Source organism: Papaver somniferum, chromosome 2 (assembly GCF_003573695.1).
Source record: "Papaver somniferum cultivar HN1 chromosome 2, ASM357369v1, whole genome shotgun sequence".
Lineage (NCBI taxonomy): Eukaryota > Viridiplantae > Streptophyta > Magnoliopsida > Ranunculales > Papaveraceae > Papaver > Papaver somniferum.
In genome coordinates, this window is record NC_039359.1 from 78706138 (window position 1) to 78732087 (window position 25950).

A 25950-nucleotide genomic window follows, 5' to 3' on the forward strand; every position below is an offset into this window, starting at 1 on the left:
ATTTTGATTTTGATGTTTTCCATAAGCTATGAGGCCATATACTATTTGGTGTGTTATATATGTCAACAGATATACTCGTTCCATAAGCTATGAGGCCATATGCGCCTTAAAAACCACATGACCACTTTTCTGACCTAAGATCTATGTTACGCCGTGCTCATGTTCACAACAGCCATATTATATTGTGTATATCATTGCAAATACGGTCCATAAATAGCCACTATATTTGGACGTTAAACAATCAAACAGTCATCAAATTCTCTTCAGCATCAATACTTCATCCGCTTTAAAGATACTTCAAGTTTTTGCTCTCAGTATCCAGAAACAACACACACAGCTAGATTGTCAGCATGGGTTCATTGGGTTCATTGGTTTCATGTGATCAAGAAGAAGTTCTGATCCAAAATGTTTGTGAGATCTATGACAACCTATCAACCTTACAAAGCCTCAAACCTTCAAAAGATGTCGACACTCTTTTCACTCGACTTGTCCTAACTTGTATGCCACCATCTCCAATTGATGTGACCAAATTACCAGGAAAAGTTCAAGGAATCCGTTCCAAACTCATTCGTCTCTGTGGAGAAGCTGAAGGTCTCTTAGAATCACACTTCTCATCTTTATTAGGTTCTTATGATATCCCACTTGATCATATTAACATCTTTCCATACTACACCAATTACATCAAACTTGGCCGTCTTGAATATACTATAATGAGCAATTATATCACAAATGCAAACCCAAGTGACATCGCTTTCATCGGATCCGGACCCCTCCCTCTCACGTCGATAGTATTGGCTTCAAACCACCTGAAAACCACTACGTTTCACAATTATGATATCGACCGATCAGCCAATGCTCTGGCTTCTAACTTGGTAGCTGCAGATCCTGACTTGTCCGAGCGTATGTTATTTCATGATACTGATATCATGGATGTTACTACTGGTTTAAGCGACTATGAAGTCGTTTTCTTAGCTGCTTTGGTTGGTTTGAACAAAGAAGATAAGCGCAAAGTGATTGATCATCTAGCTAAGTATATGGAACCAGGGTCCTTATTAATGTTGAGGAGTGCTCATGGTGCTCGTGGTTTTCTATACCCAATTGTTGAGCCTAGTGATTTACCAGGTTTCGAGGTTCTTGCTGTTTTTCATCCGATGGACGACGTCATAAACTCGGTGATTGTTGCACGTAAAAGTAAGAGTAAGTACCAGTACTAGTCTTCAACATGTGAAAGTGAGAAATGTCCACTTCAATAAAATTCCTATTATGGATGTTGTGAGCGTGTGAGGTGTATGTCCCATTTTAGTTCAATAAAATTATGTTTGATATGTCTTCGGATGCATGGTTTCTAGTGCCACTTTCTTTGGTTAATAAACATGTTTATCTGCTTCTACTTCTAGTCTAGTCCACTCCAGTCAGTGTCATTCAAGCTCCACATAAATATAGTATAGTTCAAACCCAGCAAAGGGGTATTGCACCTACTGTTTCAACTTATGTTGAGATATACCAATTAACTTCTATCTGCCAATTGGCTATCCAACGGATTACTTAAATCAAAAGTCAAAAAATGAATTAGCATACCGAGAATATGGCATATTAGTATTCCACCAATCCAGCCATTTCATTTAGCTCCTGATCAGGAGCAGGAAAAAAAAAGAATCATTATCAGAGCCAGGTTTCGATCCTGGGACCTGTGGGTTATGGGCCCACCACGCTTCCGCTGCGCCACTCTGATTTGTTGTTTAAGAATTGAAGATAGGTATGAAGAATTGTTTATCTCAAGCAAAAAGTAAAAACTAAAACATCTGCAGTGGGTACCTTCAGATCAGTGCCATCAATATGTGGTAAAGGACGAGTTTCACCTAAGCTTGTAACGCCAGCTAAAGGGAAATCACTGATGCCAGCAATATGCACCTGCACCTGAAGTAACACAGCTAATTAGTCCATATATTGACGGAACAAAATGCAAGTACAACTTGTGCCAAAAGAAGTAAAGAAAGTGCAAAAAACCAAGGGGAATGGACTAGAACAGTAGTACAACTTTCACAAGGATAATTTTTTACTAATAATCACTATGACCTTTTTTTTGTTCCCATTCTTCCGCTAATGAGCCCTGTCCAGAAGTCCATAAAATTCAACAAATAGGCCGCTCTTTATCTTTATTACCTAAAATGTGCACTGAATATCGTATTTTCAGTACCCTTCTCAATTAAACAAATTTGCACAAGTCAGGAAAATATGAAGGAAAATAAAGACTGCAAAAGTATGAGCAAATTGTGATTTAGGAGTATGTTATAGCAGATTCATTCGGATATGCTCTCATTAATAAGATAGCTGTGTCAGAACGACACTTTGTTATCAAATTTTTTTTTTAAGCATGATATAATAGAAGAAGATGAATGAAAGCGAAACATAAGACACACTGCTGTTTTCTTCATGATAACATAGATGGTGACACATTATTTTATCTAAAATAACTCATGTATAGTGATGGGAATAAAAATCAAGTTCGTTATCAGTGAATGTAGCCAAAAGAAGTACCTTAGTTCCTTTCTTGATATCACAACCCTGGAGATAACCATACAAAATCATGTCTCTATTGCAGTTTTTATCCATGTACAATCTGTCTGTAGGAGTGATATCTTCTAAACAATCTACCAGCACAAAAGGATGTGCAGATCGCCATGACAAAGGATGGAACTCTATAACCAATATGAAGCTTGCCGGTACGCGAATACCTTGCCCCAGATACCTGCAGATCACAAGATGGATAAGAAATCATGTTGTACACTCCTTGAATTTACTTTCATATTCCTTTTACCCTTTTCGCGAGTCCGTTGGAATCAAAAGTAGGATAATGTTATGAACAAAATGCTAGGGTGTTGGAATAAGAACTTTATGAAGTTAGTTAGATATGTCCATCCAAATATACTTACATCTCGTCAACTGGAGCAGATAGGCAGAAATCTGTGCTCCTTCGTATATTTCATTCCTGAATCTTTTTTGAAGTGTGCTGTTCGTATTTCTTCATTATCTTCACCTATATCTTCAAAGCAGTCAAGATGTGTAAACACCCAAACTAACCATGGGTATGCCATGAACTTTTTAAAGTTTGACAAACTCAGTGTTTCCTGAAATCAGCAAAAACATATTGCAGTAAGGCAAACATATTGGTTATAGTAAGGCAAACATATTGGTTATAGCTTGTTTAAAAGTTGAACATACTTGGAACACCCATGCTGAATTTCCTAAACTTGTGTATCACAAAAGTAAAGTGTAAGTGTGTAACATACCATTTCGCATGCATAACAAACATCGATGACGAATATCACTGTGTCAGCATACTTTGCAGCATCGATCATGCCATTGATATTAGTAGGACACTCTGCAAACTCTATCCGTCTTTGTTCACCTAACAAAAACACTCAACCAAAAGCACAATGAGATTGTGAAACTAATGTCTACTAGTTAAAATAAGTCAAAACTATGAAGATAACATACCTGCTATGACCGAAATGGGGCCCTGCAGTATCATTAAGATTATGGTTGGTATAATGCCTTACTAGACGCTAAATCAACATGGAATTCCCAACCTGCACATCAGTTTTAGGCTTTAAATTTCAAATCCAAATTTCCAGTAAAGAAGTAAAAACTACTCACAGTTACTAAGTAAATCACCTTGGGAGGTCCATGAACTACAATAAAATAAGGAGCAGGTTGAGTAATTGGCTCTTTTTTATCAGTAGATTCCTACAACAATAGTAATTCATCAATAATACAGTGTGTAGATTGAATAATAAATTCAGTTTTTTCAATAAAACCCTAAGAAAAAAGAAAAACATCTAAATTGAAGAAACAAAGAGAGGGGAGCGTACATTTGGGATATTCTTCTTGTTGTTGGCCTGCCATTTCCTCTTCATGTTGCTTTTATTTATCTTCGCCATTGAAATCCTAAAATCCACTAAATCGGAATTTCCTATTTCTTATTGAGTACCAGAAAACGAATAACTAAACATTACGAGCGAAAAGCTAGACCAGGTAAAGAAAGACCTATGCTTTGACACTTCGATAATCCTTGAACAAAGTGATTAACAGAAAGAAATAGCATGCTTTAAATAAACCAGCTTTATAAGCATAATAGTACTTACAAGCTACAACTAACCCCACCTCTGCTGTTACAGTAGTAATTTGATGAGCTGAATCAGCTCTATCATTATTCCATATGCACGTTGAGACCTCAGCACGCTTCCCTTATAAAAAGTTAATTTAGATCTTGGATCTGACATCCAAGCAAGATTTTCTGATAAACACATTGCTCCCCTAAGCCAGTATGTCAGACTCAATAGTCACTGTAGTAAGTTTATTGGTATAGACATGTAGTTCCTCCACACCACTGCGAAGGAAACTCTCAGAAGCGACCAGATAAGTATAGACATGTAGTTCTGTTAGCAATTAGAGTTCACCAGTCTCCTGAGAAGCGACCCGGCAGGACTAATACGGGACCAATTTAGATGAAGTAGCTATCTGCTGACAGAAGGCAGAACCTCTAGTAGGGGGAACTTAAATTGTCATTTTAACACCGTCAAAGCTGGTTATTAACATAGAGAGGTTAATTAGTATTAAAAGTGCACTCAGTATATCCCAGATCATGCATGTCGAGATATAAAATTGGCCAAGAAGAAATGGAACAAATTAGCAAAAAAAGAGCTTAATTAATATTGTTGATTAATAAAACTATAGTCAAACATGCAAAGTTAACTACTATCAAATTACAAGAACAAGAAAAGAGTGATGAAAATGAAACGATAAAACCAAAGTGTAAGGTTTGATGCTTTTCTTCTTTTCTTTTTAGGAATACAAGATGTCTCGATCATGAACCTATGGAACTGATCCACCTCCTTCTTATTCCCACTAAATAACTGATTCCTTGATGTATTATAGATGAACGCAGAAACAGGCGTGCTACTAGGGAAACATTTAACTACCAGACGCGATTCTCAGTTACAGAGGAAACAATGGTTTTTAATGTATCCTGCAGAACAGAGTAATCTTAATGTTTATCACTGCCTACTATTACTTTCTTTGAGATATATATATATATATATGAAAGAAAAATGTAAAGTTTCAAGGTAGTACCAGTGAGTGGTCTTTGAGACCAAGAGAGAGCAGTAATGTCCTGGGAGACCCAGAGCTACTGCAACACAAAATAAGGATGACAGCATTGAGCATATTCAGTAACAGCGTCCCCACAGAAAACACATGTGTCTAATCTTGGAATCTACTGGTATGCGATTTAGTACACGTAATCACATAAACTCTTGGTCTCACATGAAGGTAACACAACAGCTAATATATGGTGATTACGATTCTTCTTCTTATGGTAACACAACGGTGACCATATTCAGTAACAGCGTCTCCACAGAAAACACATGTGTCTAATCTTGGAATCTACTGGTGTGTGATTTAGTACACGTAATCACATAAACTCTTGGTCTCACATGAAGGTAACACAACAGCTAATATATGGTGATTATGATTCTTCTTCTTATGGTAACACAATGGATGATATCTAGTTCTCAGATATTAGTTCATAGTGAGATTTTAGACATATCAAAATGTGGAATCCAAATAGTAATGCAGGTAATGGTTATCCGTGAATTGACGTTTACAAGATTGGAAGAATCAGAATAGAAAAGTCACTGATCTTTACTAATGGTGGTTGCCCAGTAAAGGATCACCCTCACAATTTCTTTTGGTCATGAGGCTGGACCTCTTTGGGGTGTCAACAGAATAAAGGCTCGTACAACCAATACATCACCGTAAGTAGTTCACCAATAATTTACATAGTGGAAAAGCAACATATCTTATCTGTTCGATTAGCTGACGCGCACATGCCACTAGCATTGGCTGCAAAGATTGTACATTAGAAGACTTTAAGCTCAATAATCTACATATTCAGAAGTTACACGAGCTGATAGAGTGAATTGCTTACCTCATCTCGTTTACCGAAAATTACTGACACACTGAAAGTTGGATGAATGGCCATCCCTTCCTCTTTCCTAGCAGAGGAAAAAAAAGGTTGTAACATGATACTATATACTCAACAGAAAAAGGCACACAATCTTTAAGGAGATGTAGAAATCATGTATAAACCTTGCATGCAGTATCGTTCCCATAGCTCCAATCTGAGTTGCCATCACCTAACAATGTATCGATTAGAACGATTCTTCTGGAGAAACTAATTTTTCAAAATCCAATAAAACTTAACTTTAATACTCACTAGAATATGATCGTCATAGACGGATGTTATTATATCCGTTTTAATTCCCTGTAATATACCAAACATACCCAGCTTAATATTCAGTGTCAAAAAGTTCTGGAAAAAAAAATAATGTAAGAATTCCTGATTCATAAACCAAAAGTACGTGCTCAACCTTGAAAAACGAAAAGTCACATACCCAGAATTGATTGAGAATAATAACTTGAAAAAGATCAAACTAGAATTCAAAATTAACACTGATGACATTATATGTTTGTTTCTTTTGCAGTTTCAAAAACAGGAATTCTCCAGATATTGATGGATTTGTATACATAAGCATTGCATCAAACATGTACTGTGTGCAGTAAACTAAAAAAATTGAATTTCTTACCTTGATTGAAGTTCAAACTTCTTATAATTTAAGAGCAAGACAATTAGACATAAACATAAAACTAATTCAAATTTTGATTCTCAAGTAACATTTGATTCATGTTAAAACCTAGATATTTTGGTGGTTTCCTGGAAAATTTTCAATATACAAAATCGAGAACTGAAAATATAAACACAAGATATATAGATTACCTTGATATCTACAGATATCTTTTGTGAGGAACTGGAAAATTCGTACTAGAATGACATTGACGATCCATTGTTTTCTAGCAGGTGTTACAGAGAAATATGAAGTTGGGAAATTGATATCAAAAGAGCAAAAATGAAAATCTTGAAGAAAAAGAAAAGGAGACAAAATTAAGATAACCCCTAAATCCTGAGGTTTCCCTCTAAATAAAAACATTTAGAGATACGAGGACAAATCCGTCTTTGATTGATTAGTAAAGACTCTGTTTACAGATATATGAAATGCTACTTAACCAAGCAGCGTTTGTAGTCCAACGGTTAGGATAATTGCCTTCCAAGCAATAGACCCGGGTTCGACTCCCGGCAGACGCATAATATATTTCTTTTTATGCGGTCAGATGGAAGAATATATTTCAGTTTTGGTTGATATATATATTTCAGACCAAAGGGCACAATGTGGAACTCCTCATAATCATATAATCTACAAATTTTGAGATTTTTTGGACTGAAATGCGGTAATATTCAATCTGTCAAAGTTACTCAATGCTGTTTCAGACTTCCTTGCGCTCCAAAAATCCTCATCTGCTGTGATGGAGCCTTAAGAGGCAATCCAGGAGATGTGGGATATGGTTTCATTGCAAGAACTAGTGATGGAGGTTGCATTATTGCAGTTGCAGGTGAGTCAGGAGTGGCCACCAATTATATTGCAGAAATTGGTGTAACAGACAATATATCAGCAGTTGGATAAGTGTGCGGAACGTTCAGAAAGCACCAGCAGCAATAAATCTGAAAAGTGCCAATAATGGAGCTAACAATCAAGAAGCACAACGAAACAACCAAATGACAGACACAATTGACGCAGAACAGGACCAGTTGGTGCGGAAGTATGGCAGTAGCATAAGAGAGAGTAGTTGGTAGGTGTCTGAATTGTGATGTCTGTGCATCTCCCAAACCCTTGTAAATGAAGGCACAATGAATAAACTTGCAGATGGTTGTGGCAATACAATAGAAGACCTGCACACAACACTCGATACTAGAAGGAAAAGAAAAACAGAACCGGCAACCAAATAGCGAACACGCTTCCTAGGATCACCAACTGAAGCACATAAGATTGTTAACATTGGGAAATCCACTAGCAACGAGAAGTATTAAAAGCAAGCAAACGACAGAATCATGTAGGCAGCAGTTCAGCAGGTTGGATGGCACGAGAAGCAGCAGAGACTGTTGAGAGATGATAAATGTAACAACCATGCTTGTATTCCACTAAGAACCCCAGAAAAAATTCACCTTACGTACACTCACACAGTCAGTACCTAATGGCTCAAATTACACAAACAGCACCAACACCAACTGACTGCAAAACGTCTAAAGCATACTTGGTGTCTCATGCATCACATACACACAGATAAACTGACTAGCTTAACTGATGATATAGCTGAGGTGATGTGTAAGTAACACCAAACACCGTTGCAAAGCATGAGAACCAAAATGGAATCTTTGTAATAGTTCAATATCTGCTACCATTATCAGCAAGAGGAAGCATAAAGAAAGCACTGCATACTAGTACTTATTAAAGCACCATTATTATTCATCTAAACACGATAACCTAACTAGGATAAAAATTGAACCTCGGTAACTTGCAGATATTCACCAACAGTAATCTCAACCTTTTACTGAATCCATTGAGTGGAACAACTTTAAGTTGTCATCTAACTAACACAATTGCAGTAGACTCGAACAATCAAATAAAATTACATTATTCATGATGATCGGCTCTGCAAACAAGGCTAGATGAGAGAGATAGAGGGGCAGTCTCGTTTCACTTACTCCGAAATAATAGGTGTAAGAATATCAAACTTTCATGCAGCATAAGCAAGAAAAGACATATTAAGCTGATAAGCTAAAGCTAGACCATGTAAAGAAATACTTATGCTTTGACACTCTGATAAACCTTGAACAAAATTATCAACAGAAAGAAATAGCATACTTTAAATAAACCAGCTTTATAAGCATTAATAATACTTACAAGTCACAACTAATCCCACCTCTGCTGTTACGATAGTATTTTGATGAGCTGAATCAGCTCCATCATTACTCCATATGCACGTTGAGACCACATCATGCTTCCCTTATACAGTTAATTTAGATCTTGGATTTGACATCCAAGAAAGAATTTCTGATAAAAAGAAAATTAGCACATTTCCCCCTTAAGCCAGTATGTCAGACTCAACAGTCACTATAGTAAGTTTATCGGCATAGACATTTAGTTCCTCCACGCCACTGCGGAAGAAACTCTCAGAAGCAACCAGGCATGTAGTTTGTTGGTATAGACGTGTAGTTCTATTAGTAATTAGGGTTCACCAGCCTCTCCTAAGAAGTGACTAGGCTGCAGGCAGGACTAAAATGGGAGCAACATAGAGGATGTAGCTATCTGATGACAGAAGGCAGATCCTCTAGGGGGAACTTAAATTGTCAATTTAACACCGTCAAAGTTGGTTAAAGAATATAACACGGAGAGGTTAATAGGTATTAAAAGGACATCAGCATATCCCAGATCATGCACGTTTTGATATAAAATTGGCCAAGAAGTTGGCTATCTGAACTTGCTAACATCTCAAAACATTCATACTGCAATGCAAGTATACTTGCTAACCATGGAAATCACATAGCTACGTGAACACCACCTAAGTAGAGGAATAGAAAAGGCAATCTACATGTTTCATCCATGTAACATCACTTTACACTAGCTACGTTCCAAGAATCTAGTTAAAATTAGTAATTTAGTTACCAAAAACCATAAATGAAAATGCAGAACATGCCACCAGATTTGTAATAACATAAAATGAAGAATTCATAGTATATCATATCATAGTTCAAAACCTCAAACGTTGTAAAATCAAAACCAAACAATTTATCATCACGTAATTACCACCCCTCCATCACAATGTACCTATTTTTACTGAATAGAGCACAAACAACAGCCATGAAGGAAACCACATTGACCAAGAAGAAGTACCATACTTTTCACCATTATAAGCATTATTCTTCACAAATGGTTTTTCTTACAGAGAATAGTTGCATTTCAGTTCACAACAATAGTAAAGTAAAGATAGAAGTTACCGAAACTAAGAAGACGAAGCCTTCTTCGTTTCCAAACTAACATTATTAAGTCGCTCAAGAGCCAAAATGAGAGCCTGAGTACCCAAATTCCCTTCACCATGAGCTTGAAGAGAAATATAAAGCTGATGAGCTAGTGCCAAACCAGGTAAAGCAAGACCCATATTCTGACACTCCATAATGCAAATTCCCAAGTCTTTGACAAAATGATTCACAAAAAAACCCGCTTCGAAATCTCTTTCTAATATCCTATTCCCATACAAATCCAACGATTTCGATCCAGCAGCACCAGTAGAAATAGCATTCAAATACAAACCAACATCTAAACCAGCTTTATGAGCATAAACCATACCCTCAACTAATCCAACCATCGTCGAAGCAATTGTAATTTGGTTAGCTAATTTAGCAAATTGCCCTTTACCAGCACCACCCATATAATTAACTTTCCCTAAACAATCAAAAACTGGTTGAATTTTACGAATTACCGACTCATCGCCTCCTGCAAATATCGCCAATGTTCCATTTTTCGCACCACGATCACCACCAGATACCGGGGCATCAACTGCAGAACAACCCTTTGCGGACGCAGCAGACGCAATCTCCACCGCAAGGGATGGGTCACTAGTAGTCATGTCAACGAGGATACCGCCTGGACGGAGAGAATTCAGAGCACCTGAAGAACCGATAAGGACAGAACGAACATCAGATGGGTATCCGACGATGGAGAAGACGATATCTGATGAAGAAGCGACTGTCAGTGGAGATGAAGCGAATTGAGCTCCCATGTCAAGGAGTGGTTGAGCTTTTGATCGAGTTCTAGTGAATATTGTTAGTGAGTAACCAGCTTTGATTAGATGGGAACACATGGATCTTCCCATTACTCCTGTTCCGATCCATCCGATTCTTGTGTTTGTTGGATTGATTGAATCGGTGTTGGTGGTGGTGGTGGTGGCCATGGAGCGGTGGTGGTGGTGGTTGTTGAGAGTGCGAGTGAGAGATAAAATGGTTGTTGTTCTGGATGTTGTGTAAGGACGGAGGAGTGCTGATGGAGAAGATCGCATTTGTGAATAGGTTTTTTTGGAGTTGGAGTACTAAGAGCATCTCCAACAGAAGTCTCGTAAAAAATCCTACGTGAATTTTTTATTTAATCCTTTTATTTATGAGGTCTACAGATAGAATAAATATAGGACCTCATATCTAAAACACCATCTCAAACATTGAGAATTTTAATCTTAGAATTAAAAGAAAATTGGTTAAAAACATGACGTGGAGGTGCAACCGGAGATGTAGATAACACTTTCTTGAACACCTTGATAATTAGTAATTGGTTTCTCCTAACTTGTAGGATCCTATTGTTGGAGATGAATTTATGCCAAACGGAGGTCTAAAATCCTATGTGTCATTAAAAATAAATAGATCCACCCTCTCCTGGAGATGCTCTAAGAGTGAGACGTGGACTTATCTTTTAAAAATAAAATAAGGGATCCTCCTCAATAATGCAGTTTGGCACTTTTGAGGTTGTCACCACGTAATAGGCCATGCCTCCCACTTTTTCTTTATTTGATTCAAAATAGGGTTTATTTATGGGATATTTTGACTTTGGGTCACAAAAATGTGATCAGAATTGCGTTTGGGTCACCTAGAAATTTTAATTAGAGTTTGGGTCACAAGACTATGGTTGACCGTGTTGACAGTTAGCTAATTATTTATTTTTCAAATTATTTTCAATTTATTTAATAGTGTTAGTTGTTGTTAACAGGTAAATCCATCTAAATCACCACTTCCATTTCGACTTTTCTGTATCAATAGCAATAGCAACAGCAGCTTCTTACTATCACTTGCACCTTCACCAGCTCCACCAATTCAAGCAACAACATCACCGCCATCTTCTTCTTAATCCATTAACCCATTTTTGTAGCTTTTGCAACCCAGCTAACCAACACCATTCATTTTCAATCTCAGTAGCACCAACTAGCTAGTCTGTCAAATACATCTTATACTTATCCCTTGAACCATGGGAAATAACAACATCACCTCCAACTCTTGTTATCAATCACACCAAATACTATCTGTACCAAGACCATCTTGCTACGGCTTCAATCTTAAACCCCAAAATTCGTTTCTCAACCCTTAATTTCGCGACCCAAAATTCCACTTCGTTCATCATTCCAAACAACCACAAAGTTAATTCCAATACGGCAGTAACCCTTTCTCCTTCACTGAATTCTGACTCTAATCAACAGAAAACCCTAAATCAAACAACCACAAACCCATCTCTTCTTAATCACCCAGACTCCAAACCCCCTTCATCAAATCGAACCAATTGAGGAGACCAAATTCGAATTCAAAATCAATCGATTCTTCCACCATTCTCAATTAAACGACTAATAGCAAAAGTAAATTGAAATCAATTGATTCATTTATTCAATCAAAATCAACCAATTTAGCACCAAACAACTTCACTGATTTTCCCCATCTCACACTTTCACATACTTCAACTTCCCCACCATTTCTTCACCACGATCTGTGTTCTTAAATCTCTCAAAACAAAATCGAATACAAAATTTCTCTCAATCTCTGCTTCAGTACCCTAGTAAATAGAAATACCATTTGGAGTATCCTATGCATTCTCCGAAGAAAAGAAAGAGTTGCGGGGAGGAAGGACGTACTCTGGAAGAGAATGGTTTAGGTTTTGGTAGATAGCCACACGTGTACAAACAGAAACGGGAGGTATAGTTAGTAAAGAAATTGAAAAACTTAATAGTATTTGGTCATTTCCAATTTTAACCAGTTTGTTAACTGTCAACATGGTCAACCATAGTCTTGGGACCCAAACTCTAATTAAAATATCTAGGTGACCCAAACGCAATTCTGGTCACATTTTTGTGACCCAAAGTCAAAATATCCCTTTATTTATTAATGGAGGAAAGTTGTCTGCCTATTCAAAACTAGTACCACTAGTTCTACACTCTTAGCAATTAAATCTCTTTGAACAATTAAATCTGCAACTCTATATTTAGTTCTTCTGATTGATTGACAAACAAAATTAACTTTACTTTGAAATAAAAACGTAATGTCTAGGACTAAACCTTGATTTAGACAATAAACATAAGAGATGTCTTCCTTTATTGACTTAACTAGAGCTTCACTATCATATTCAAAAATGACTTTAGAGAGATTCTTGGAAATGGCCCAGTTCACTGCTTTATGCAATGTTAGACACTCCAGTTGCTCCAATTCCTGATCTTTAATCATTCCTCTATTGTAAAATCTCCCTTTAGCTCCATAGCAGTGCCCTGCAAAATTTCTAGCAATTAGTCCAGTACCTCCTGTCAAATTATCTTTTAGAAAGGAAGCATCAATATTAATCTTGATGTATTCTCCTTCTGGTGGATACCAATATTGAGGCTGCACCTGTAGACTAGAAGATCTGTTAGAAGCAATAGCAATATTCTTCTTACAACTATCCAGTAAAGACAGAATGCTATTAATATTAAAAGTCATGTTAGGCTTTTTACTTTGAAATACAACTGTGCATCTATCTTTCCATATAGTCCAAATGATAATCATAAGTAAATACAGAAAGTGTATTCTGTCTGTGCTTGGAACAACATTGTTAGAGACACTAGTATTAAACCAACTAATGACCCAATCAATCAAACTGCCATGCATATTCCTAACATTACTTACATTCACATTAATACCAAGTCAAATGGATCTAGCATAAGGACAATCCAATAACATATGTTCAATAGTTTCAAAGGTAGCGTTACAGACACTACAGTGCACATCAATTCCATGTTTGTACTTAGAAATATTGTCTCTTGTAGGAACTATGTCCTTAAGACACTTCCAAACAAATAGTTTAACCTTATGTGGGAGTTTACATTCCCAGAGAGACTTCCAAACATGACTACTTACCCTTTGAGGTCTAGGGACATCAGCAGAGTGTCTGTTAAGCACTTTATAGGCACTTTTTACACTAAACACCTACCTCTGCGATAAACCCAGTTGAGAGTGTCATTACCACTTCTAGGAATTTGCATTGAGATAATTTTATTAGATGTGGTCAACTCAAAGAACTCTGAATGAGATGCACATTCCAAATTCTAGTGCCTGACAAAAAAAGCTCATGAACATGGTTAAGATTAAACAAAGCATTAGATCCAGCTTTAAGAACAGGTGGGTTGTCTAGACCAACTACCCATTTATCTAGCCAAATCTTGATTCTTGTACCACACCTAACTTCCCAAAAAGTATTATCCTTAATGAACTGAATCTGTCTATAAATGCCTTTCCAGACACAAGAGCTTTTATCAGCAACTAAACATCGTCTTAGGATTGTAAGATCTCTACTTAAATGTCTAGTGACACTGCAATCAGGATGCGGGAAAAATAAGAGATCCCCTTCTCAAATCATTTGTATTTATCTTCGCGTCAAGGCGTATAAAAAAACAAACCCTAAATATAATCACTCAACTTTTTTCTCTATATAGTTATATTAATTAATTTTCATGATTTAAACCTAAGTTGTTCATCTAACTTGATTATAAAACTTAAGGTCTTCATTTACTGAGCAAACAAGCATATGTCTTCACATCAAACAAGCATGTAACTTGATTCACAAGTACCTGTTTCGATTCAAGTCAAGTATTATTATTTAGTAGTAGAAGAAGAAAGTGATTGCTTTTGGATGATCTTGCGGTATGCGGACCAAAAAAGGTTAAAGCCAAAAAACCATGTGATTCAATTAAGAGGAACTCTGAAGGTATATGGCTAATAATGAACGCTAGAAAGGTTGTATTGGTGGTGGAACGAAGATTGTGGTGGAGCGGATACGGCAGTGGGCAATAAAATCATTTCAATTGTGGGTGTGTAAATCACTAAGGCTATTTCAGACCGATTCATACAAAAGATTAGAATTGGTCCTAATCAGTGAGTTGACTACGGTTTTTGCTCTCCTCAGATCACTTTTTTCCCCTCTAAAAAAAACTTAACTTTTTGTTTTCTGACTTCGCTATTTCTGAATGTATATCCAAACGCGTTATTAATTAAGTATTGTCTATGAAATGAGTGATATTTTATACTTGTTGTTTGACTTATAATAGTCGAAAAGCTACTTAATGTGTATCCAAACGTGCTATATATTAAGTATGTCATGTGAAAAGTGGGACACTCCTTGTAAAACTTAAATTGGGCCTCAATTTCCAAACAATAAGACTTGGGCCTTCTAAGGCTTTTTCGGGAAACCTAAAAACCTTAAGGCCACAACAGTTTAGGAAGCTAATTGGAAAGAGCATCACATATTGACGAAAAGAGAAAAGACAAAATTACTAGCAGACCAGGCCATCAGAGAGAAAAGAAAAAGAACCTGACTTTTTCCAGGGATTATTGCTTCTCTCTGTTATGAAATAGTCATCTTAGCTAGTTATGAAATTGCCATGAAGCGTTGCATAAATAACATTTTTATTGGATTAACAAAAAAAAAATAGCCAAGGGAAGTGGCTAGACATATTGAATGTGGAAGATACATAGAAAAACTCTTCTACACAATCAGGTTCACGGACTTTGTTTCCTTGACATATTGATTGTGGAAGAGAAAGAGAAAGACTTTATATACATATTGTTCAAGGATTTTTAATTAGATTTATTTGCTATAGTATCAGGTTTTTTCCATATAGGTTGTCGAACGAAAAAAAATTTAGTGTACTTGGTACCCTCTCCTTTTCCAATTAGGATCAGAGCAGACAACCACCATCATACCTACAAGCCTGTGTTTACGGTTATCTGAATCTATGGACAAGAGTTAAATCTCTATTAATGTACCACCAGCCTTCGATGGAACAAATTATTAATGGTGGAGAATAGTTATCCAACTCTTAGACTGTAAAGGAAGTCAGCTTGGGAATCAAATGCAAAGTCTTGCGAGATTTAAGAGACGTAAGGAGCACGACTATAGATGAATTTATTGGAGGGTTAATTCGGCCTCAATTGTATTCCAGTCCGAAGTCTGATAGTATGCTAGTGTCTGTAGCAGTCTAATACAGTTTGGAATTCAAACTGAACTAGGTCCCAAAATTTTTCTGCAAATTGCAGTTTTCCTCGTTAACAAAACTCTTTGTGTCTTTATTTTTTTTACTTCCGCGTTACAATCGTGATTTTTATAACTAAAGTAAAAGCAATTTATTTAATAATCAACCTAGGCTAGTTTTAGAGCCAGGATTGGCTAAGATCATACAAGAGTTGTTCTTGTTTAATTCGTATCTTGAAACATAGACTATAAGACTTGATCTTGTTGGAATTTTGATCTTGTACAGTTCGGGTACATACTAGGTTGATCATAATTATTGATTTTTGAGATCACCCAAGAATTCTTGTACACAATCCGAACAAAAATTTGGTGGCGTACTTGGTACCCTCTTATTTTCAAGAACTCAACTGATTGGACTATTGTGAAACCCTGAAAATGGAAAAGGATATTCTTATAATCCGAACACATATAACAACACAAGGAAACATCTAGCTCGAAAATCCTAATCAATTAATCCAATTGAAAAACCCAAAGCCTAAGAAAGCCAAACCGTGGTACTATCAGATAAAGTTTCAATTTTTATATCTGAAATCCCATAATTAATCACAACACACCACTGCAAATCAATTAATTAAGAAAAAAGGATCAAAATTATAACCTCAGTTGAAGCAATCAAGTGATTAAGGAAAATAGAACCACTCCTCCCTGTTCGAACATTTTCCGACTAATTTGAGTTTTTTTTCCAATTGACTGGTTAATATTTTTCTTCTGTATTTTTTTGGGAAGACCCAGAAGATGTAGAAACTAGAGAGAGAATAGAAGATAGAGATAAAAGACTTCACGTTAAAAAGATGTGGCTTTAACTTTTCTATACAAGGGCATATTAGTAACTTGAACAAAATTATCAACAGAAAGAAATAGCATACTTTAAATAAACCAGCTTTATAAGCATTAATAATACTTACAAGTCACAACTAATCCCACCTCTGTTGTTACGATAGTATTTTGATGAGCTGAATCAGCTCCATCATTACTCCATATGCACGTTGAGACCACATCATGCTTCCCTTATACAGTTAATTTAGATCTTGGATTTGACATCCAAGAAAGAATTTCTGATAAAAAGAAAATTAGCACATTTCCCCCTTAAGCCAGTATGTCAGACTCAACAGTCACTATAGTAAGTTTATCGGCATAGACATTTAGTTCCTCCACGCCACTGCGGAAGAAACTCTCAGAAGCAACCAGGCATGTAGTTTGTTGGTATAGACGTGTAGTTCTATTAGTAATTAGGGTTCACCAGCCTCTCCTAAGAAGTGACTAGGCTGCAGGCAGGACTAAAATGGGAGCAACATAGAGGATGTAGCTATCTGATGACAGAAGGCAGATCCTCTAGGGGGAACTTAAATTGTCAATTTAACACCGTCAAAGTTGGTTAAAGAATATAACACGGAGAGGTTAATAGGTATTAAAAGGACATCAGCATATCCCAGATCATGCACGTTTTGATATAAAATTGGCCAAGAAGTTGGCTATCTGAACTTGCTAACATCTCAAAACATTCATACTGCAATGCAAGTATACTTGCTAACCATGGAAATCACATAGCTACGTGAACACCACCTAAGTAGAGGAATAGAAAAGGCAATCTACATGTTTCATCCATGTAACATCACTTTACACTAGCTACGTTCCAAGAATCTAGTTAAAATTAGTAATTTAGTTACCAAAAACCATAAATGAAAATGCAGAACATGCCACCAGATTTGTAATAACATAAAATGAAGAATTCATAGTATATCATATCATAGTTCAAAACCTCAAACGTTGTAAAATCAAAACCAAACAATTTATCATCACGTAATTACCACCCCTCCATCACAATGTACCTATTTTTACTGAATAGAGCACAAACAACAGCCATGAAGGAAACCACATTGACCAAGAAGAAGTACCATACTTTTCACCATTATAAGCATTATTCTTCACAAATGGTTTTTCTTACAGAGAATAGTTGCATTTCAGTTCACAACAATAGTAAAGTAAAGATAGAAGTTACCGAAACTAAGAAGACGAAGCCTTCTTCGTTTCCAAACTAACATTATTAAGTCGCTCAAGAGCCAAAATGAGAGCCTGAGTACCCAAATTCCCTTCACCATGAGCTTGAAGAGAAATATAAAGCTGATGAGCTAGTGCCAAACCAGGTAAAGCAAGACCCATATTCTGACACTCCATAATGCAAATTCCCAAGTCTTTGACAAAATGATTCACAAAAAAACCCGCTTCGAAATCTCTTTCTAATATCCTATTCCCATACAAATCCAACGATTTCGATCCAGCAGCACCAGTAGAAATAGCATTCAAATACAAACCAACATCTAAACCAGCTTTATGAGCATAAACCATACCCTCAACTAATCCAACCATCGTCGAAGCAATTGTAATTTGGTTAGCTAATTTAGCAAATTGCCCTTTACCAGCACCACCCATATAATTAACTTTCCCTAAACAATCAAAAACTGGTTGAATTTTACGAATTACCGACTCATCGCCTCCTGCAAATATCGCCAATGTTCCATTTTTCGCACCACGATCACCACCAGATACCGGGGCATCAACTGCAGAACAACCCTTTGCGGACGCAGCAGACGCAATCTCCACCGCAAGGGATGGGTCACTAGTAGTCATGTCAACGAGGATACCGCCTGGACGGAGAGAATTCAGAGCACCTGAAGAACCGATAAGGACAGAACGAACATCAGATGGGTATCCGACGATGGAGAAGACGATATCTGATGAAGAAGCGACTGTCAGTGGAGATGAAGCGAATTGAGCTCCCATGTCAAGGAGTGGTTGAGCTTTTGATCGAGTTCTAGTGAATATTGTTAGTGAGTAACCAGCTTTGATTAGATGGGAACACATGGATCTTCCCATTACTCCTGTTCCGATCCATCCGATTCTTGTGTTTGTTGGATTGATTGAATCGGTGGTGGTGGTGGTGGTGGTGGCCATGGAGCGGTGGTGGTGGTGGTTGTTGAGAGTGCGAGTGAGAGATAAAATGGTTGTTGTTCTGGATGTTGTGTAAGGACGGAGGAGTGCTGATGGAGAAGATCGCATTTGTGAATAGGTTTTTTTGGAGTTGGAGTACTAAGAGCATCTCCAACAGAAGTCTCGTAAAAAATCCTACGTGAATTTTTTATTTAATCCTTTTATTTATGAGGTCTACAGATAGAATAAATATAGGACCTCATATCTAAAACACCATCTCAAACATTGAGAATTTTAATCTTAGAATTAAAAGAAAATTGGTTAAAAACATGACGTGGAGGTGCAACCGGAGATGTAGATAACACTTTCTTGAACACCTTGATAATTAGTAATTGGTTTCTCCTAACTTGTAGGATCCTATTGTTGGAGATGAATTTATGCCAAACGGAGGTCTAAAATCCTATGTGTCATTAAAAATAAATAGATCCACCCTCTCCTGGAGATGCTCTAAGAGTGAGACGTGGACTTATCTTTTAAAAATAAAATAAGGGATCCTCCTCAATAATGCAGTTTGGCACTTTTGAGGTTGTCACCACGTAATAGGCCATGCCTCCCACTTTTTCTTTATTTGATTCAAAATAGGGTTTATTTATGGGATATTTTGACTTTGGGTCACAAAAATGTGATCAGAATTGCGTTTGGGTCACCTAGAAATTTTAATTAGAGTTTGGGTCACAAGACTATGGTTGACCGTGTTGACAGTTAGCTAATTATTTATTTTTCAAATTATTTTCAATTTATTTAATAGTGTTAGTTGTTGTTAACAGGTAAATCCATCTAAATCACCACTTCCATTTCGACTTTTCTGTATCAATAGCAATAGCAACAGCAGCTTCTTACTATCACTTGCACCTTCACCAGCTCCACCAATTCAAGCAACAACATCACCGCCATCTTCTTCTTAATCCATTAACCCATTTTTGTAGCTTTTGCAACCCAGCTAACCAACACCATTCATTTTCAATCTCAGTAGCACCAACTAGCTAGTCTGTCAAATACATCTTATACTTATCCCTTGAACCATGGGAAATAACAACATCACCTCCAACTCTTGTTATCAATCACACCAAATACTATCTGTACCAAGACCATCTTGCTACGGCTTCAATCTTAAACCCCAAAATTCGTTTCTCAACCCTTAATTTCGCGACCCAAAATTCCACTTCGTTCATCATTCCAAACAACCAACAAAGTTAATTCCAAATACGGCAGTAACCCTTTCTCCTTCACTGAATTCTGACTCTAATCAACAGAAAGAACCCTAAATCAAACAACCACAAACCCATCTCTTCTTAATCACACCAGACTCCAAACCCCCTTCATCAAATCGAACCAATTGAGGAGACCAAATTCGAATTCAAAATCAATCGATTCTTCCACCATTCTCAATTAAACGACTAATAGCAAAAGTAAATTGAAATCAATTGATTCATTTATTCAATCAAAATCAACCAATTTAGCACCAAACAACTTCACTGATTTTCCCCATCTCACACTTTCACATACTTCAACTTCCCCACCATTTCTTCACCACGATCTGTGTTCTTAAATCTCTCAAAACAAAATCGAATACAAAATTTCTCTCAATCTCTGCTTCAGTACCCTAGTAAATAGAAATACCATTTGGAGTATCCTATGCATTCTCCGAAGAAAAAGAAAGAGTTGCGGGGAGGAAGGACGTACTCTGGAAGAGAATGGTTTAGGTTTTGGTAGATAGCCACACGTGTACAAACAGAAACGGGAGGTATAGTTAGTAAAGAAATTGAAAAACTTAATAGTATTTGGTCATTTCCAATTTTAACCAGTTTGTTAACTGTCAACATGGTCAACCATAGTCTTGGGACCCAAACTCTAATTAAAATATCTAGGTGACCCAAACGCAATTCTGGTCACATTTTTGTGACCCAAAGTCAAAATATCCCTTTATTTATTAATGGAGGAAAGTTGTCTGCCTATTCAAAACTAGTACCACTAGTTCTACACTCTTAGCAATTAAATCTCTTTGAACAATTAAATCTGCAACTCTATATTTAGTTCTTCTGATTGATTGACAAACAAAATTAACTTTACTTTGAAATAAAAACGTAATGTCTAGGACTAAACCTTGATTTAGACAATAAACATAAGAGATGTCTTCCTTTATTGACTTAACTAGAGCTTCACTATCATATTCAAAAATGACTTTAGAGAGATTCTTGGAAATGGCCCAGTTCACTGCTTTATGCAATGTTAGACACTCCAGTTGCTCCAATTCCTGATCTTTAATCATTCCTCTATTGTAAAATCTCCCTTTAGCTCCATAGCAGTGCCCTGCAAAATTTCTAGCAATTAGTCCAGTACCTCCTGTCAAATTATCTTTTAGAAAGGAAGCATCAATATTAATCTTGATGTATTCTCCTTCTGGTGGATACCAATATTGAGGCTGCACCTGTAGACTAGAAGATCTGTTAGAAGCAATAGCAATATTCTTCTTACAACTATCCAGTAAAGACAGAATGCTATTAATATTAAAAGTCATGTTAGGCTTTTTACTTTGAAATACAACTGTGCATCTATCTTTCCATATAGTCCAAATGATAATCATAAGTAAATACAGAAAGTGTATTCTGTCTGTGCTTGGAACAACATTGTTAGAGACACTAGTATTAAACCAACTAATGACCCAATCAATCAAACTGCCATGCATATTCCTAACATTACTTACATTCACATTAATACCAAGTCAAATGGATCTAGCATAAGGACAATCCAATAACATATGTTCAATAGTTTCAAAGGTAGCGTTACAGACACTACAGTGCACATCAATTCCATGTTTGTACTTAGAAATATTGTCTCTTGTAGGAACTATGTCCTTAAGACACTTCCAAACAAATAGTTTAACCTTATGTGGGAGTTTACATTCCCAGAGAGACTTCCAAACATGACTACTTACCCTTTGAGGTCTAGGGACATCAGCAGAGTGTCTGTTAAGCACTTTATAGGCACTTTTTACACTAAACATACCTTTTCTGCGATAAACCCAGTTGAGAGTGTCATTACCACTTCTAGGAATTTGCATTGAGATAATTTTATTAGATGTGGTCAACTCAAAGAACTCTGAATGAGATGCACATTCCAAATTCTAGTGCCTGACAAAAAAAGCTCATGAACATGGTTAAGATTAAACAAAGCATTAGATCCAGCTTTAAGAACAGGTGGGTTGTCTAGACCAACTACCCATTTATCTAGCCAAATCTTGATTCTTGTACCACACCTAACTTCCCAAAAAGTATTATCCTTAATGAACTGAATCTGTCTATAAATGCCTTTCCAGACACAAGAGCTTTTATCAGCAACTAAACATCGTCTTAGGATTGTAAGATCTCTACTTAAATGTCTAGTGACACTGCAATCAGGATGCGGGAAAAATAAGAGATCCCCTTCTCAAATCATTTGTATTTATCTTCGCGTCAAGGCGTATAAAAAAACAAACCCTAAATATAATCACTCAACTTTTTTCTCTATATAGTTATATTAATTAATTTTCATGATTTAAACCTAAGTTGTTCATCTAACTTGATTATAAAACTTAAGGTCTTCATTTACTGAGCAAACAAGCATATGTATTCACATCAAACAAGCATGTAACTTGATTCACAAGTACCTGTTTCGATTCAAGTCAAGTATTATTATTTAGTAGTAGAAGAAGAAAGTGATTGCTTTTGGATGATCTTGCGGTATGCGGACCAAAAAAGGTTAAAGCCAAAAAACCATGTGATTCAATTAAGAGGAACTCTGAAGGTATATGGCTAATAATGAACGCTAGAAAGGTTGTATTGGTGGTGGAACGAAGATTGTGGTGGAGCGGATACGGCAGTGGGCAATAAAATCATTTCAATTGTGGGTGTGTAAATCACTAAGGCTATTTCAGACCGATTCATACAAAAGATTAGAATTGGTCCTAATCAGTGAGTTGACTACGGTTTTTGCTCTCCTCAGATCACTTCCCCTCTAAAAAAAATTAACTTTTTGTTTTCTGACTTCGCTATTTCTGAATGTATATCCAAACGCGCTATTAATTAAGTATTGTCTATGAAATGAGTGATATTTTATACTTGTTGTTTGACTTATAATAATCGAAAAGCTACTTAATGTGTATCCAAACGTGCTATATATTAAGTATGTCATGTGAAAAGTGGGACACTCCTTGTAAAACTTAAATTGGGCCTCAATTTCCAAACAATAAGACTTGGGCCTTCTAAGGCTTTTTCGGGAAACCTAAAAACCTTAAGGCCACAACAGTTTAGGAAGTTAATTGGAAAGAGCATCACATATTGACGAAAAGAGAAAAGACAAAATTACTAGCAGACCAGGCCATCAGAGAGAAAAGAAAAAGAACCTGACTTTTTCCAGGGATTATTGCTTCTCTCTGTTATGAAATAGTCATCTTAGCTAGTTATGAAATTGCCATGAAGCGTTGCATAAATAACATTTTTATTGGATTAACAAAAAAAAAAATAGCCAAGGGAAGTGGCTAGACATATTGAATGTGGAAGATACATAGAAAAACTCTTCTACACAATCAGGTTCACGGACTTTGTTTCCTTGACATATTGATTGTGGAAGAGAAAGAGAAAGACTTTATATACATATTGTTCAAGGATTTTTAATTAGATTTATTTGCTATAGTATCAGGTTTTTTCCATATAGGTTGTCGAACGAAAAAAAATTTAGTGTACTTGGTACCCTCTCCTTTTCCAATTAGGATCAGAGCAGACAACCACCATCATACCTACAAGCCTGTGTTTACGGTTATCTGAATCTATGGACAAGAGTTAAATCTCTATTAATGTACCACCAGCCTTCGATGGAACAAATTATTAATGGTGGAGAATAGTTATCCAACTCTTAGACTGTAAAGGAAGTCAGCTTGGGAATCAAATGCAAAGTCTTGCGAGATTTAAGAGACGTAAGGAGCACGACTATAGATGAATTTATTGGAGGGTTAATTCGGCCTCAATTGTATTCCAGTCCGAAGTCTGATAGTATGCTAGTGTCTGTAGCAGTCTAATACAGTTTGGAATTCAAACTGAACTAGGTCCCAAAAATTTTCTGCAAATTGCAGTTTTCCTCGTTAACAAAACTCTTTGTGTCTTTATTTTTTTTACTTCCGCGTTACAATCGTGATTTTTATAACTAAAGTAAAAGCAATTTATTTAATAATCAACCTAGGCTAGTTTTAGAGCCAGGATTGGCTAAGATCATACAAGAGTTGTTCTTGTTTAATTCGTATCTTGAAACATAGACTATAAGACTTGATCTTGTTGGAATTTTGATCTTGTACAGTTCGGGTACATACTAGGTTGATCATAATTATTGATTTTTGAGATCACCCAAGAATTCTTGTACACAATCCGAACAAAAATTTGGTGGCGTACTTGGTACCCTCTTATTTTCAAGAACTCAACTGATTGGACTATTGTGAAACCCTGAAAATGGAAAAGGATATTCTTATAATCCGAACACATATAACAACACAAGGAAACATCTAGCTCGAAAATCCTAATCAATTAATCCAATTGAAAAACCCAAAGCCTAAGAAAGCCAAACCGTGGTACTATCAGATAAAGTTTCAATTTTTATATCTGAAATCCCATAATTAATCACAACACACCACTGCAAATCAATTAATTAAGAAAAAAGGATCAAAATTATAACCTCAGTTGAAGCAATCAAGTGATTAAGGAAAATATAACCACTCCTCCCTGTTCGAACATTTTCCGACTGATTTGAGTTTTTTTTCCAATTGACTGGTTAATATTTTTCTTCTGTATTTTTTTGGGAAGACCCAGAAGATGTAGAAACTAGAGAGAGAATAGAAGATAGAGATAAAAGACTTCACGTTAAAAAGATGTGGCTTTAACTTTTCTATACAAGGGCATATTGGTAACTTGAAGTTACATAAGATGATTTTACTTTGGGCATAATGTCCAAAAAAGATAATAGGACCATATGTTTCGAAATCTTGGTTATTTGAGCAATACTCATATTTTTCTTGTCTTATAGGCCTGGGAATTCAAATCCAAGCGTTATTCAACCAAAAAAATGTTTAAAATATGCAAAATCTTATAAAATTAGCAGTAAACTTCGAAAATTACGATGTTTATTATGATGTGAATATTTCATATTACCTGGTTAGTTAAATTAAAAAGAACAATCAATACTTTCATCTTTCAATATGTATCAATTATTTCATACTTAAACTTTAATGAACAATATTTGGATCTTCAATGCTAGGTCATTGGTCTGAGGCAATCTTGTAGGCAAGGTTCTAACTTCTAAGCAAAGGGCATATAATCCAAGATGTATGTTGTATCATATACTATGGATTTTTCGGTTTTGTAGTGCGTCAAGCCATCATATTACTCTCAAAAAAATATTCAAACCAAAATATCATATTATTCTTCACATTCTTTGTACATGGGTAGTAAACAACCTCACGAGTAATACAACCTCCTCAAGTACATGAGTAATAAACAAATAAAAAATTAAAGAGGAGATTATCTCATTATAGTATAGTGGTAGAGCCATTGGGTAATGACGCCATTAGTCTGAATTTAATTAAACTTGTCAACACCAAATTCGTTATAGATCAAAAAAATTACCGATCACAAAAACCGTCTTTAGTTAGTTGATTCCTTACCAGAAAAAACTACCTTAATAAAGGTATATATATGTACATATGTATGTGGCATGAATATGTGTTACTCGAATCAGGGGAAGATAAATGATACATTTAACACTAATTTTATCCCAAGAATCAAGTGTAAATAACTATGTTCACTTAACCAGCTGTCGTGATTCGTTGTCACAATGCCACTCCTTAGCCAAACTATACATAGCTGGAAAGAAAATATTGTGTGGCCCCCTGTTGTTTGTG

General features: G+C 36.2%; 3 protein-coding genes, 2 long non-coding RNA genes, 2 other non-coding genes and 1 pseudogene across 7 annotated transcripts; 2 read left to right on the plus strand and 6 right to left on the minus strand.

Annotated features, from left to right (window-relative positions):
• The first annotated feature begins 228 nt into the window (after positions 1–228).
• LOC113353604 (nicotianamine synthase-like) lies at positions 229–1325 on the plus strand. The gene has a single exon (XM_026597151.1). It carries the CDS (start codon positions 351–353, stop codon positions 1212–1214), a length of 864 nt encoding a protein of 287 aa, XP_026452936.1. The 5' UTR covers positions 229–350; the 3' UTR covers positions 1215–1325.
• Positions 1326–1660: 335 nt separating this feature from the next.
• Positions 1661–1732, minus strand: TRNAM-CAU. The gene has a single exon. It is a non-coding gene; the product is annotated as a tRNA-Met (tRNA).
• A 955-nt stretch (positions 1733–2687) lies between these two features.
• Positions 2688–3331, minus strand: LOC113353605. The gene is made up of 3 exons (XR_003361398.1): positions 3291–3331; positions 2934–3128; positions 2688–2749 (listed from the first exon to the last, which is right to left on the minus strand). It is a non-coding gene; the product is annotated as an uncharacterized LOC113353605 (long non-coding RNA).
• Positions 3332–3496: 165 nt separating this feature from the next.
• Positions 3497–3937, minus strand: LOC113353606. The gene is made up of 3 exons (XR_003361399.1): positions 3873–3937; positions 3676–3747; positions 3497–3590 (listed from the first exon to the last, which is right to left on the minus strand). It is a non-coding gene; the product is annotated as an uncharacterized LOC113353606 (long non-coding RNA).
• A 1033-nt stretch (positions 3938–4970) lies between these two features.
• LOC113351448 lies at positions 4971–6906 on the minus strand (annotated as a pseudogene).
• A 226-nt stretch (positions 6907–7132) lies between these two features.
• TRNAG-UCC lies at positions 7133–7204 on the plus strand. The gene has a single exon. It is a non-coding gene; the product is annotated as a tRNA-Gly (tRNA).
• Positions 7205–9830: 2626 nt separating this feature from the next.
• On the minus strand, positions 9831–11057 carry LOC113348131 (probable 3-hydroxyisobutyrate dehydrogenase-like 1, mitochondrial). The gene has a single exon (XM_026591836.1). It carries the CDS (start codon positions 11008–11010, stop codon positions 9958–9960), a length of 1053 nt encoding a protein of 350 aa, XP_026447621.1. The 5' UTR covers positions 11011–11057; the 3' UTR covers positions 9831–9957.
• A 6860-nt stretch (positions 11058–17917) lies between these two features.
• Positions 17918–19144, minus strand: LOC113348132 (probable 3-hydroxyisobutyrate dehydrogenase-like 1, mitochondrial). The gene has a single exon (XM_026591837.1). It carries the CDS (start codon positions 19095–19097, stop codon positions 18045–18047), a length of 1053 nt encoding a protein of 350 aa, XP_026447622.1. The 5' UTR covers positions 19098–19144; the 3' UTR covers positions 17918–18044.
• Between the last annotated feature and the right edge of the window lie 6806 nt (positions 19145–25950).

Coding starts and splice junctions, on each gene's coding strand:
- LOC113348132 (XM_026591837.1), bottom strand. CDS start 19,097: ATGCGATCTTCTCCATCAGCACTCCTCCGTCCTTACACAACATCCAGA.
- LOC113348131 (XM_026591836.1), bottom strand. CDS start 11,010: ATGCGATCTTCTCCATCAGCACTCCTCCGTCCTTACACAACATCCAGA.
- LOC113353604 (XM_026597151.1), top strand. CDS start 351: ATGGGTTCATTGGGTTCATTGGTTTCATGTGATCAAGAAGAAGTTCTG.